The 16601-nt window shown below is 33.0% G+C and overlaps 1 protein-coding gene across 1 annotated transcript in view; it reads right to left on the bottom strand.

Moving 5' to 3' along the window:
* Positions 1-8973: 8973 nt before the first annotated feature.
* LOC131853097 (activated Cdc42 kinase-like) overlaps positions 8974-16601 on the bottom strand; it is a 49905-nt gene continuing 42277 nt past the window's right edge. Inside the window, 6 exon segments of the mRNA XM_059203912.1 lie at positions 8974-9187; positions 10822-10943; positions 11741-12125; positions 13621-13666; positions 14403-14596; positions 15784-15839. Of these exon segments, the coding sequence (XP_059059895.1) occupies positions 8993-9187; positions 10822-10943; positions 11741-12125; positions 13621-13666; positions 14403-14596; positions 15784-15839 (998 nt within the window). The 3' untranslated portion in view covers positions 8974-8992.

Raw genomic sequence — 16601 nt, forward strand, 5'->3', positions numbered from 1 at the left:
AGCCAGCATACCGAATGAGTGGTAGAATAAAAAAATGTGATGTTCAAAGTTCTTATATTAAGTTTATTTGAATAAAGATTGTTTCTATTTCTGACATGAGTTATATAATATGTATAGTAGACTAGCTGGCTCCGCTCCGACTCAGAATTAAATAATATGTTAAAAGGTTTTCAAAGATTAGTTACGCAATAAATTTTGCAGGTATTTACTGTTTGACGGGTACGAATAGTTTGTACGGGAAAATAAAATTGTTGATTTTACTGTTTCCTATGCAGTATCTTCATATTATCTCACCACTTAAACCTTCTTTAGATTTCTACAAATAACGCTAATTTTGGTTTCGAGATATTTATAGAACATATCGGTCCAATTTGTTTTCATTATATATAAGAAGATTACACTAGTTTTAATCATATTTTCTGTACTAGCTGTTCCCGCGACTTCGACCGCGTGGAATTTTATTTTTTTTCGAAAATAAAAGAAATTTTCTAAAATAAAAGTAGCCTAAGTTACTACTTATTACATAAGCTAGCTGCCAAAAAAGTCCCGTCAATATCGGTCCAGCCATTTGAGATATTAGCCGGAACAAACAGACAGACAGACAATTGTAAAAAATGTTATTTTGGTGTATGTACCGTATTTACCAAATAAGTATATAGTAAAAAACAATTATTTCAATATTACAAACAGACAATTTACTTATCTTTTTACTATTATAAATGTAAAAAGATAAGTAACATTTAATAAACGATGATGAATAACAATATAGGTACGTGGGTTTAAAGCTTATAGAGCTATAGATTACAGAACTAACAATGTGCGGTATAAAATTACATTTATATGTTTTCTATACGTATAATACTAAGTATAAGTATAAATAGATACTTAGAAAAAAAAATGACAAATGATGTTTTAACCATAAATGGAAAGGTTGCCTCGGTGTTGCCTTACCAAAAACCTAATCATCACTATTATTTTTATTCAGCATATTCACAGGCGGAATGGCTATATTTTTCATTAATTAACAATTAAAAGTGTATACATACAGTTCAGGTTTATTATTGAATATCGAAATAATTGGAATTACTCATATTTATATGTGTAAGTATCGTTTAGAAAAAGTTAATAGGTCTTTTATGGGAATAGGTATAAAAATTTACAATAAGATACCAAAGGATATGTTGGAATTACCCTTAAATAAATTCAAAACAACTATTAAATAATATTTACTGAGCAAGGCCTATTGCTCACTAAACGATTACTTGAATGACGAGTGTGCATGGCAATAGTTGTTCATGCACTAAATTTTCATTTAATGTTAGACATTGTAAATAAACTGGCTTTAAAAAAAAAAGTAATTCAATTGAGATTCTTGCCAGTTCTTCTCAATTGGATCTATATACCGAACTCGACGGTAGGGAAAACATAAAATTATAATGTAAAAATTTGACGTTCATAAGCGGCTAAAATGTCCTACATGAATAAATGATTTTTGAATTTGAATTTGAATTTGAATTTAAAAGTATATAAGGCATTATTACTATATGTAAACTCCCTATATATTGAATATATATATTGCATAGGAAACAGCCCGGAGCCACTCCTTCGCTCACAAGTTCCCACAATACACTTCAAACTGCGCCGGCCGCGCCGTATCCGTTCAGACGTCTAGTTTCAGTATAATTGGAGCGTCGGCTTCTGCACTAAATCGCTCAAAACTATGACTACAACCAAGCGGAGTTCGAAAGCAATTATTAGTTGATGCCTGTGTTCAGTAGTCTATATTGATTCCCAGATGCTAATATTATTACTTAATTGAAATACCCAACGGGCTTCGTTTGCACGTATTGAATTCTCTTGAGCTATATGTTATAACTTTATCAAATAGCAAAACAACAATAAACATATATGTAACGTTAATAATTGTTATAACTACTTTTTTATGGAAGAGATTATTTCGTACAAAAGCAAGTCTGCTTGTGATGATGATTGATGTGAAGGTAGATGACAGCATCACAGAACAGATTCGCTCATAGTCTTGGTACTGATCGCAAATATACTCGGGAGAAAAAAAACTTCTTAAATTCAGTCAAAAATTGAATTTACAAGACGGATTTGTTGAAAGAAAGAAAAATATTTTATTCAGTGCAATGTAAAAAATACAATATAAACAACAAACGAAATAACAGAGCAAATAAAATGTACATATAATTAAACTTAATTTACCATGTAGATAATTAAAAATAAAATAAAATAATCATTTTTTACATCAAAAAATGCACTGAAATGGCCTTAATGTATGTTCTAGGTGAATATACAGCTGGTTTTCAGTGGCACCAAATATATATATATAAAAGGGGGAGAGAGAGAGGGCACTATTTAAAATATTAATGATAATAATTAAAACAATATTACAACTAGTAAATACAAACCAATTACATATAGGTACTAGAAAGAACAAAATGTTGCGCATAATATTGTACATATTATGCGCAACATTTTATTATTGTAAAAAAAATAAACATGTTCTTATTGTAAGTAATCGTAAATTATTAAGGTTCAGACGCATTTTAATTTAAATTTTCGCTGTAAAGTATAGTTTCTATCTAACACTACTCAATAGTTTTATATTCTAAACGATTGTTAATTGCAGCGGCCTACGATATCGATCGAATGTTTTTTGTGTCAAGGCAAGTAACGTTTCGTTAATATGAACTAATCGTCTAAGTCCTTGAGCAGTAACTGTAGCCCAGACGACAATGCCACAGCCTGTACAAAATTGTAGGTCATTGTTTAAACTATAATTTTATGAGTATTTCCCTCGACAGTAAAAATATATATTTTAAGGAAGGTGTTACATACTATGCACGACAAGAATCTGCAGATTCTGCCAAACTGAAGAGGAAACGCCGCTTCACATCCTATGTGGTTGTAGCCCACTCATGCATAAATGAAATATCTCCTTTGGAAAGTTTACACTCTTTCCCGAGGAGATAAAAACCATCGCTCCTAAGAATATCCTTCAATTCTTGTAGCGAACTTTGAAAAAGGGCGAGCACAATAGATCTATGTAGGTCGCAGTGCTACAGGTGCTACAAACATCTGACAATAGCCCAAACAACCCAATAAAAAAAAGTGTTACATATGGATTATAAGGGCAGAGGAAAAAAAATATGGATGGACTGTGTGAAAGATGATATGGTAAGAAAGGGAGTAAATAACGAGATGACTGCGAACAGAGATGAATGGAAGAGAAAAACATATTACGACGACCACAAATGGTTGGTGAAGTGAATAAGGAAGAAGCAGATGATGATTCCCTCGATAGTAAAAACACATCTTGGAAAATTAAAGTAGGACCAACTTTTTATACGAAACTTTTTATTGAAAAGATACGTCAATATTAACACTTATCAAGTAATATTCCAAATTATTTTATAGCGTATTCATGACTGGATTGGACTCTTGGTATTTCTGGATTGGAGTTTCTCTGAGGGATCAAATCCGAAACGAAATAATTACCAGAGAACTAAGGTCACTGACTTAGCTTATATTTGCAAGTTGAAGGCAGTGGGCTGGTCATGTCTAGCAGAACCGATGCTCGCCAGAGTAGAAGAGTTCTAGTGTAAGGATGTATAATGTATAATACTGAGTAAGTAAGTAGTATGGATTGATTATTATAATAAACGAGACAGTATACACTTAGATGTCGTACCAAATCATTTGCATAACAAGCACCATCCTTATACTAGTGCCGAAGATTGTGGCCAGTGGCGTGCCTTAGGAGAGGCCTATGTCCAGCAGTGGACTGATGATGATCATGTATTTTGTACAATCATATAGGTAGGCAGATAGTAACAATTCTCCCATTCCAACTGCGACCAAAATTACGATGTTCTCACCCTGCTTTTTTAAAGCATCTAGTAGTGTCTTAAGAATAAAGCTGTATACGACATGCAGGAGATGTACTTCAGTTGTTCCATAAGTATACTTTGGCGGGTTTTATGTTTTGCGCCCGTCTAATTGTCTAGTTTTACTTAAAGTTAGTTTGAGTTTATTATCATTAATTTTGTCTGTCCCTATGTATGCTTAAATCTTTAAAACTATGCAACGGTTTTTGAAGCGGTTTTTTTTAATAGATAGAGTGATTCTAGAGGAAGGTTTATATAAATAATACATGTACACCCGGGCGAAGCCAGGGCGAGTAGCTAGTAACTTACAAGTGCTATCTGTCGGATGCAGAATACTCTGACAAATAATACTTTTATTACAATTTTAATTATAATAATATTAAAAATCTATTCTTTTACAAGTGTAGCGTAGGCCTCTATCTTGAAAGCAATTGATCTTATGTATTGCAGTAGCTTATTTTAGGAACATCAAGGACAGGCTAAATTGAAAAAGTAAGCGCATGTTTCTTTAGAGACAAACAGACATAATAATTTTTATTACATTCCATTTACATATTCTTTACGTATGCGAAATAAATGGTCGGATTGATCTAACAAATATATATATATACCTATATGATTATAAAAACATAGATATAATGCAATATGTTTCACCTGCAGTGGAAACTTCCGCTGCGATAAATTGCAGTCGCCTAAGAATTTGTCCAACTCCAACTATAAAATAAAATTAAATCATTAGTCATTTTTCCGTGACATGATATACCGTTTACCATCAGATGAGCCGTATGCTTGATTGCTACCTACGTGGTATAAAAAAACATAGACAAATATATGCAATGATCGCAGTGCTAAGTATAAACAGTGGGTTTTCTCAGAATGAAAATAAACTGCATCTATTTGATGAAATCTTACAATGTTTGAATGGTACATTATTCGAGTGTGTATTTCCATGTATATTATGCTGATATATAAAACTCAGTTATGATGCACCCGGACGAAGCCAGGACAGCCCACTAGTATAATACACCTACAAGTAGGTAACAGTATAATGTTAACTATCTTCAAAGTGTTAGTTCTAACTGGACTGCGTGTAGTACCTACTACTCGTACATTATACTTGTTTAGAATATAATAGAATAGAAAATCATTTATTCAAATAAACTTACATTGAAGCACTTTTGAATAGTCATTGCATTTTTTTAATCTACCGCTCATTCGGAAAGCTGTCTCATAACAAGAAGAACAAGAAAGAAACTTGCGTGTTGCTCTTTTAAATAATTTTATTATTACTTTACATTTTTAAGTTTAAGTGTGTGAATACAAACCACCAATTAGCACTAAATCAATTAAATAGTCAAATAGAAAAAGTATTGAATATATAACCAACTGGTTAAACAATTAATAAGAGGAAATCAATCATAGTGATTAGAGCAGACCAGTCCCTACAAGCAGCACCCGTTCACGAGTATGACGGATGAGTTTAAAATTTGTGTCTATAATAATTAAGATCATTCCTTTCATTTCTATTTTATTTCATCAATTGACCATGTTTTTAACTGTAGGTAATTATTTAGATTACGTTAAATAACATATACCTACTCATATAATTCAAAATGGAACGTTTTCCCAAATAAATATTTGCGCATTTCATTTATTTCCGGGGGAGAGATAAATCCTCTCTTTTTCTCTCCACCGGAAAGAAAGAATTTCGATCCCCGTTTGAATTGGACCCCTGTCCAAAAATTTACTGTCGAAATTAAGACGGCCTGAGCCGAGGTTCGAACCCCTAGTGGTGCCTTCAGACCAAAGTCGTATCCGTCAGGCGGGAGTTGGCCTTCAGCCGCTCCATAAGTCCTTCCATTGGTTTGTAGTACCATCTACACTCGCCTCCTATCGTCCGGTGAAGTTGTAAAGGCCAGCTGCGGCCAACAGCATTAGAGTAGTCCGAAAAAATAGAGAGTAAAACCAACAATATAATGTTTGAGCGTATCTGCCGTGAGATCAGTGCTCGGTATTCGCGTCTAAATGCCTTGTAAGCTGCAAGTTTCCAAATCTGTCGCATGCTAGAACCGCCGAGGTTTGAATCCGGTTAAAAATAATTGCTAAACTTAATATGCATCGCGATATGCGTTTATTTTTGTTGTGCTGACAGCATCTCGACGAATATGACTACTACAAAATATATCGTATTTTTAGCGTAGATAATTATTTACTGTATACCTATTTATTATTTTTTTTTTATTTATTTAAACTTTATTGCATTGTACAATAGACGGGCTTAATGCTATTAGCATTCTCTACCAGCCAACCTTATGGAGTGCAGAGATACTCGAAGGCGGTTTAGTAAATTAAATAAAAATGTATTAAATATATATACATATTATAAATAATGAAATATAACAAACATGTAATATATATTATAAACAACCTACACATATATTTGACGACCTCGGTGGTCTAGCGGTCTAGCACACCGCTTTACGACCGATGGTCGCGGGTTCGATTCCTCGCACGGCACAAACTTTTGTATTCATGAGTATGATTGTTTGTATCGGCCTGGGTGTTTTCTATGTATAATATGTATGTATTTACAAAAAAAAATATCTATATATATATATCAATTATCTAGTACCCATAACACAAGCTTTAGCTAGCTTGACTTGGGTCTAGATGGCGCTGTGTGAATTGTCCTGAGATTATTATTATTATTAAATAAGATTACTATGAGCCTTATTACAGTACTATGAGATACGATTTAAAAGATATTCATTAACTCTTTTTTTAAACTATATTTAGAAGGAAGTGTGCGGATGTCTCCTGGCAGTGAATTCCAGAGATGTGAGGCTGGTAAAAGAAAAGAGTCGGTCATGAAACTCCTTTTATGGAGTGGCGTAGTCAGAACGAGGGAATTTTTAGAGCGCAGGTTACGGTCATGGGCATCCCTGAGATACTGAAATTTACATTTCAAATATTCAGGGGAAGAGGGATCGAAGAGAATGGAAAAGAGAACAGAGTAACCGTTGCTGTCTGCGCTGACGAATTGGAAGCCATTTAAGTTTGGAGCGGTATGAAGAAATATGATCATACTTGCGAAGGCTGAAGATAAATCGAATAGAATTATTTAAAAGAGATTGTCTTCTTCAGCCTTTGTTATATTTATTATTCAGAATTTATTAAGAAGATCTTCGGTAAGGTCGGTGTCATATATCACACATCAGCTACTCAATGATGGGAAGAATAAGAGATTGGATAAGAGTGACTTTAGTTTTAGGAAGAAACTTTCTGAAGCAATTTAAGAAGCGTAGAGATGATAAAACCTTACAACTCACATGAGCAATTTGCGGTACCCAACTCTGCGTCGAATCTATACGAAGACCAAGATCTTTAACCGTGTTGCTAAATGGAGTAACTAAATTATCAAGCCGTAATCTTGGGTAGTTTCGGGCTACCCAAGATTATGGCTTGACCCTTATGGGTTAACCCTAACAAGTGTAGGGTTAACTGGTATGCCGAAATTACATTAAAATGATTTACATAAAAATACTAAAATAATTAAGTGACAGTTAGTTTTTGTTTTGTGAGAGATTATGGATTGTTGATTTGGTCAACAATCCATAATCTCTCAATTGGTTTGGTAGAATCTGGAAAATATCTTGTAAAAGTCGATAGAGCTTATAATATTACTATAATAATAAAATTAAAAATAGTTGTATTTTTATTCTATAAAGAGTGAGGAACAGTTCCTAGGCTGAATTTGGGTAAGAAGTGCTGTTAATATACCAAACAATGAATGTATCATTAATAACAAATGTATGTACATGTATTTTCTTTACAAACCCAATTTATTAAGTTATACAGGCTGTATTACATAATTGTGTTCACTACATAGTGTCGCTGGCAGTTTGTTCACCACTCTTTTTATATATTTTATATTATTTTTTATATTTATTTATTTTATTTATTCATTTATAGCAGGCAACTAGGCCCATATTATAAATACCTTATAGACTAACATACATATAATATAATATTTAAAAACTAATACAATGATATCGTCTGTGTGATCGCTGCACTGAAGACGGCAATCTGCCACGGTAGCGCCGATACACCACACCTTTCGGCCAGTAGTCCTCTTTCATGAAGGTGGGCAGCAAGTCGGTGGGGACCAGGGCCACAAACGCTTTGAAACTCGCGTTTTACTATTATAACAATTACCCCCAATATAATTTAAATTGAAAATAAACTATTATTTTGAAAAACATCCCTTTTATAATATTACAGAATATATGAATCGAAATGTAATTATACCGTAATTACGATTTTTAAATATTATTATGACGTATTGCAAGATATTTTATTTTATTTAATAATAATATAATTGTAATCAGATTATAATTTTATAAATATCATTACTGTATATTGACTTGCCATATATGTAAATTTGTTTTTTACATTGGTCAATAAATGAAACTAAACTAAACTATATGTTTCTTATATGTCACTTTAGACTAGACTTCCTCGCTGTGAGCCCTTTTGGGAAATATACGCTTATAAAACTAATATTCTGATTTTTAATAAATAAGTCATTGTGTTCCCGCTCATTCACATATAGCCTACAAAGACCATGTTTACTATATATCATAAAAACAGTTCAACCAGATTGAATTTTATGACATATATAATGTTGTACTTATATGCGTATAGAATAGAAAATCATTTATTCAAATAAACTTAATGTAAGCACTTTTGAATAGTCATAACATTTTTTTTAATCTACCGCTCATTCGGAAAGCTGTCTCATTACAAAAAGAATGAGCAAGAAACTTGTGTGTTGCTCTTTTAAATAATCCTTGTAAGTTTCTATTTACACTTCCAAACATGTGAATATAAACTACCAACCAGCACTAATGTAAAATATAACACAATAAGATTAAATCAGTAGTAGTGATAAGAGCAGACCAGTCCCTACAAGCAGCACTCGTTCACGAGTATGACTGATGAGCCAGCCATCACTGTACTCGACCATATTTATATGTAGAGGAGTTTATTAAAAAAAAATATATAGAAGCTGATATCATTTATTACATGTTCTTTCTACACATAACAAGTACAGCTGAAGCCTTCAGGATGTCCCCGTTGGCCTTGGCAAGTTCTGCAGAACACTCCTCGAGAGGAACAGCGACGCCGACGGCTATCTTCACCTTTATCAGCTTGATGGCCAGGTGCACATTCCAGTCACTCAGCTCCAGGGCTTCAAGACACTCCTCCGGGGTCACCTGGCAAGTATACAGTCGAATTTATAATCACATATATATATATATAATCTCAGTAGTCTCTCCCAATCGTATAAAAAAACCGCTTCAAAATCTATTGCGCACTTTTAAAGATTTAGGTTTACGACGAGGTTATTTAGACAGCGACAGCAACTTTATTTTATACTATGTTATGATAAATAAATAGCCTTGGACAATTAAAACACCGCCATCTAGTCCCACGGTAAGCAGGACTTGTGTCATGTGTACTAGACAACTGATACAAATATATAGACATTTTTTTGTAAATACATACATATAAAACACCCAGACCGATACAAACAATCGCACTCATGTAACCAATATTGGCACCGTGCCAGGAATCGAACCTGGGACCACCGGAAGCGAAGTAGTATACTAAAACGCTGTACCACCGTGCCGTCAATATGGTTATTTTGATCAAACTGTTTCTGACTATACGTAATAAATCTCACTATAAACTGCACTTTGTTTCGTCGTGTCGTATCAATAAGGCACTTTTTTTAATTTTTAATTTATTTATTTAAAACAGAAATAATGTGTACTATCTGTGTATTGACTGAAGAAATGATGACATTCACAGAAGTATAAAACTGTGTAGGAACTACAAACTTTCAAGTTTATAATATTATTAAGATAATCAGGACAATTCACACAGCGCCATCTAGACCCAGGTTAAGCTAGCTAAAGCTTGTGTTATGGGTACTAGATAACAGATACAAATAGATATAATTTTTCGTAAATACATACATATTATACATATAAAACATTCAGACCGATAAAAACACTCATGAATACAAATGTTTGCGAGGAATCGAACCCGCGACCATCGGAAATAAAGCAGTGTGCTAAACCGCTGGACCACCGAGGTCATCAAATTATTCTATTATTAATTATATATTTATGACAATTTAAAAATCTATATTTAATATAAACATTAAAATCAAGTATTCAAACATACAAAATATCTTTATTCATGTAGCTCTATTACAGACTCTTATGATATGTCAAATCTACCGTCAGTTCGGAATGATTTCGAGATGAGAAGAACTGACAAGAAACTCAGCTCGTATTCAAATATATGTTATACATGTTTATACTAATTTTTAAATTCAAATTGTTCATGAATAAATAAATAAAATTAAACATCAAGTAAGCAATTAGCTATTTTGCCATACCAAAAAATCATGACCCTTCCAATGTCCTGTTTTACATTAAAAAATCATTATATCTATTTATTTATTTATTGCAGTATCACAAAAATATAAAGCACATGCGTACAGAGTGTGGTTGAGTTTTTACAATTTTTTATGATGCCCTGAAAGGGCATGGCAATATGACACAACATACCTATATTATATATATTCATATACAACAGGACTTCATAATATTATAATTCAATTGTCAAAAATATCTCCTATACAATATATAATAAATAATAAAAAACTAAAACCTTCCTATTCAAATTCAATATTTATAATGCTAATGTCTGTATTAAACCTAGTATAACTATAAATTTTCATTGAAATATTCATTAATATTGTAATATATTTTATTGAGAAGGAATTGTTTCAATATTTTATCATATATGTATGTATGTATGTATGTATGTAACTGACCTCTTGTTTGAGCACTTTACACATGATCCTGACTTCGTCTGATTCCACACCGCGCTGCCTGCCGCACGGTTTCTGATCCGCAAACTCCAGCAGATCCTCCACCGACACGTGGTCAGTACAATCTGGAAACAATGCACATTTATGCCGATTGCAGTTAAATAACTATACTAGCAAACCTTGTTGGGCCATATAAATTAAAATCGTCTTAATACATATTCATTGTAATTGCAGTTAAATAAAAATACTAACTGACCTTGCAAACGTCGTTGGGCTATATAAACTAAAATTGCTTTTAAAAAATAGGGGTTGGTTATAGAAGGGTATAAATTTATACATAAAACAATGTTTTAAAAATAAAAAACGATGTCATATGTGGACAGCCCTTATCACTTAGGGGTATGAAAAATAGATAGTAGCCGATTCTCAGACCTACTGTATATGCATATAAAAGTTCATAAAAATCGGAAATGCCGTTTCAAAGGAGTATGGTAACTAACATTGTGACACGAGAATTTTATATATAAGATAATACTAACTGTGGAATCCAAACATAAATAGTAGTGAATGTCCATACATAATAAAAATAATAGTCTCAGGACAATTCACACAGTGCAGTCTAGACCCAAGTTAAGCTAGCTAAAGCTTGTATTATGGGTAGACAACTGATACAAATACATAGATAATTTTTTTCGTAAATACATACAATATGTACGTCATCACCCGATACAAACAATCATACTTATGAATACAAATGTTTGTGTGGTACGAGGAATCGAACCCGCGACCATCGGAAGTAAGACGGTATGCTTAACCGCTAGACCACGTAGGTCATCAAAACTGAATAATTTTTAGATTTTTTTTTAATTTAAGATTTAAATTATTTTTTTTAGAATTTCGTCAAATAAAATAAAGTAAATACCTTTGACCAAAGATCCCTCCTCGAAGTACTGTTCCTCGGGCACTTCGTTTACCACGGTTTCACACTTTATATTCTCCAGATAACAGTTGAAAGGGTTCGCTGAGCTGTGTGCGGACTTGTTAATGAACGGGTTGGTATCTATCTTTACAGCTTTAACTCCATCGAACACGTCAACCCCAACGGCATCCAGTTTGTCCTTCCGGCCACTATTCTTGAATACAGGATAAGCTGTGTTCTGGTAGATGATGGGTTTAGGTGGACCGGGTGTTTCGGTAGAGTCCGGGGTTTTGTTGGGCAGTTTCAAGGGGTACTTCCTTATATGGCGGGGCTTGTCGACCAATTTTGGCTTGCTAGCCCGCGGCGGCAGTGGAAGCTCGTTTTGGTTCTGAAATTAATTTACAAAGACATTAATATTCCATAGAAATAACATAAGTAGATATATAATAGTACTCGCTGTGCCCGTGACTTCGTCCGCGTATTACAGCACATGTCACTACACGTGACCACACCTTGACCAATTAAGAAAAAATATTCAATAATTTAACCCCAAGAAAAACATTTCATCTAGAACGATGAAATGTTTTTCTTCAAAAATGGTGATTTTCCAAATAAATTTTCATCCTCTATTTTATTTTATCCCTTTAAAGGTAAATGTTTACAAACATGGAATGTCATGTTTATTTATATTTAATCAATAGCCTAAAAATAAGTTTTCGCTTTAAAAATTACGATAATCTTTCATCTCGCCCTTCAAATCCTTACAATCCTTATTTCACGTCGGAAAAGTAGCCTAAATCATTTTTAAGGGTCTAAACTATCTGTGTACCAAATTTGATTTAAATCGGTTCAGTAGCTTTGACATGAAAGCGGGACAGACCGAGAAACAGATTTTCGCATTTACAATGTTCGTAAGGAAGCAAGGATTGTTCTTACATAGAACTAGTCTAAGATAAAAGTTGGAAAACAGCAATATCTTGTAATGTGTACAATAAAAAATAATTAATGATTACAAAAAACTTTACCGAGAAAAAATGAACAAACAGGAAAATGAGATGTTCATTATTTTAAAAATAATTGAATTTCCCAAATACGCTAGTTAAATTAGGGCAGGTCACTAATAAAATAAACTTAATAATATTCTGAATAACTTCATTACTATATACTATACAATATACTTGAAATTTTAGTCAAGTCCAAAGTAGGAAGTGTAGAATCACATATTCCACAAATGTACTATGTTTTTTTTATAATACTAGCTGACCCCGCAAATGTTGTTTTGCTATATAAATTAAAATCGCTTTTAAAAAATAGGGGTATGATGGCAGAAGGACGTAAATTTGGTGTTGTGTTTATTTTTAATGCAACATTATATATATATATATATATATATAAATAAAAAAATTTGCCTATAAAATAAAAAAAAAATTAGGGGTGGACAACCCTAATCACTTATACACATTTATGCCGATTGCAGTTAATAACCATACTAGCAAACGTTGTTGGGCCATATAAATTAAAATCGTCTTAATACATATTCATTGTAATTGCAGTTAAATAAAAATACTAGCTGACTCTGCAAACATCGTTGGGCTATATAAACTAAAATCGCTTTTAAAAAATAGGGGTGTGTTATAGAAGGGTATAAAATTATACATGAAACAATGTTTTAAAATTAAAAAACGATGTTAAGGGTGGACAGCCCTTATAATAGATAGTAGGCGATTCTCAGACCTACTGTATATGCATATAAAATTTCATAAAAATCGTTCAAGCAATTTCAGAGGAGTATGGTAACTACCATTGTGACACGAGAATTTTATATATAAGAAGATTAGTATCATATTATATTATTTGTATTGTTATTATAAAAAAAAACTTACGTTGGAATTAGGTTCACGATCAACCACGTCTCCTGACACTGCTTGCCTGTAAATATTTAATACTTTTAAATTAAAATATCAAACCGACAAAGTATTGTAAGTCCTACTTTATTTACAATCTTAAAATGCCCTCGTACAGTTCAGAGCAAAATAGTTATTAAATTTATTGTGAACAAAAAAACATAAAAAATAATAATATAACATTATGAGGGAAAGGGGATCGTTAGTAATGTGGATTAATCTTATTGCTAACAATGTACCACGTCAGGATGACCTCCACGCGGATCCCCTGGAAACCATCGTGATGAATTCTTGGTGAATTTGTCACGATGTGCTAACTGACCTGACCTCATGCTCATCTTATCATCCTCCACTAGTGCAGAGCGTAAACCGTTAGCGCAGGCGGGTGCACTATTCCTTTCATCATTGCCTTGCCTTTATCCCATTATTTGTGGTCGGCGCAGTATGTCATTCTCTTCCACTGCTCTCTATCAGTCGTCATATCTGAGCATACTCTTCTTTTATTCATATCATCTTTCACACATTCCATCCATAATATTTTGAGGCGTCCTCTCCCTTTCCATCCATCCACGTTCATATTATACACTTTCCATAAGACATCACACGTTCCTCCGCATAACATGCATAGCAGCTCAATCTACTACATCGCAACTTGTCTATAACTGGTGCAACTTTCAAACTTCCTCGTATATACACATTCCATTATCATACAAAAATAAAACGTAGTGACATACTATATATATATATATTAAAATACGTACCCAGTAATCGGCAATTGCTTCTGTAGTGATTTGAACTGCGCCAGAGATTCGATGGAGCGTGGCGCCGGCTTCGGTGTGGTGGCCGGCTTGTAAGCTGCGGAGTCCTTGGCCATGTGCGTCATGAGAGAGGAAGATGGAGTCGGCTGCTCGATGAGGCTCGTGTACGCCAACTTGCACTGCTCCGTTATTGTAGACTTCACAAAAAAATATAAAATATAGCAATAGAATTCGTACTAGTACTACTACTACATCTGCTTCTTCCTTATCCCATTTATTTGGAGTCGGCGTAATATGTTTTTCTCTTCCATTCATTCAGAAATCATACTACTAATTAACACATTTCAAAAATAAGGAATTCAACTATATTATATACTAGCTAGCTGTACCCGCGACTTCGTCCACGTGGAATTTAACTTTATTCTTCTAAAATAAAAGAATAAGTGACTCCTTATCACATCAGCTAATAACAAATAACAGTCCTGTCAAAATCGGTCCAGCCATTTCATAGATTACCCGAAACATATAGACAGGCAGATAAAAATAAAAAAAAAATTTTTGGTGTATGTACCGTATTTATATTCATATGCATGTAGTAAAAAACGGTTATTTTAATGTTACAAACAGACACTCCAATTTTATTTATATGTATAGATTTGCTAGATTAAAGTAATTGTAATAAGTTTCCAAAGAAACAGTTTTTTTTTGTAAATATATGTTGGTTGGCCACCGAATAAATAAAAAAAATTTAAAACATTTATATTTCTTCAATATACGAGGTATGTCCGCGTGGATAAGTGACCTTGACTAAATAAAGAAAAACTTTCATCCATTATTTATGTCACCCCATTTTTAAGGGAAAAAAAATTACAGACTTGAATGTACATGACACTCAACATATTTCATTAACAGATTAAAAAATAAATTTTAAGACATTATATAAATATGACATAAATATGATATAACTATAAAAATAACGACCACACCACCAAACTACTTTTTCCCTTTACAACACATTACAACCCTTATTTCGCATTAAAAAGTATCTGTGTACCAAATTTAATTTAAATCTGTTTAATAGTTTTGGCGTGAAAGCGAAAGTGACAGACAGAAGTTCGGATTTATAATATTAGTACCATCATCATCATCATCATCACCATCTCAGCCGGGAAGACGTCTACTGCTGGCCATAGGGGGAGGCCTATCTCCAAACATCTCCACGACGATCAGTCCTGCGCTGTATATTAGTATAGTACGGATAAATGAAAAATGTTTATAGTATTGAGTAAACACTTTTTAATTTTTCTGTCTAATGCCAGAGGTCCTATGTACCATACTTAATTTTTAATTTAAATATGAGATAATAAGATGCAATAGAAATTACCTGTATATCAGGCACGCTGTTGGCTTCCTTGCTGAAGTTACGACGTTCTTGTTTACCTGAAAATATTATACAATACTTACATATATCTATATTTATATTCATAACATTAATACTACATTTAAAACAAACTTGCTGTTCCTAAGTATCTTTTAGAAAAAGTCAATAGGTCTTTTGTAGGTAATGGCTATAAAAATTTACAATGAGGCACCAAAGGATATAATAGAGTTATCTTTAAATAAATTCAAAACATCTGTTAAATCATATCTATGGAGCAAAGCCTCATACAAAATAAACCAATACTTGAATGACAAACGTGCAATAGTTGTTTCATTTAATGTTAGACATAGACATCTACATCTGTAGACAAAGTAAATGAACTGGCTTCTAAAACAAATTAAATTCAGCTGAGTTTCTTACCAGTTCTTCTAAATTGAATCTGTATACTGAACTGGACGGTAGGGAAAAAATTTACTTTCATATGTGGCTAAAATGTCCTACATGAATAAATTATTGTTAATTTGATTTGATTTTATATAAATTGAAATATTTTTATTTCGTCTACATGGGTTTAAGTATTAATTTTTTTATAACACAGGGGACAAACGATCTTGTGGCTCACCTGATGGTAAGTGATTACCGCCACCCATGAGCACCCGTAACACCAGGTGAATTGCATGTACGTTGTCGGCCTTTTAAAAAGGAATAAGCTCGTTTCTTGAAGGATTCAATATCGTATCGGTTCGGAAACACCATTAATGGAAGGTGATTCCACAATGTGGTTGTACGTGGCATAAAGTTTAAAGAAAACCACACTGTGG

Source organism: Achroia grisella, unplaced genomic scaffold, assembly GCF_030625045.1.
Source record: "Achroia grisella isolate CSIRO2021 unplaced genomic scaffold, CSIRO_AGI_Agris_v1 utg874, whole genome shotgun sequence".
Classification (NCBI taxonomy): Eukaryota; Metazoa; Arthropoda; class Insecta; order Lepidoptera; family Pyralidae; genus Achroia; species Achroia grisella.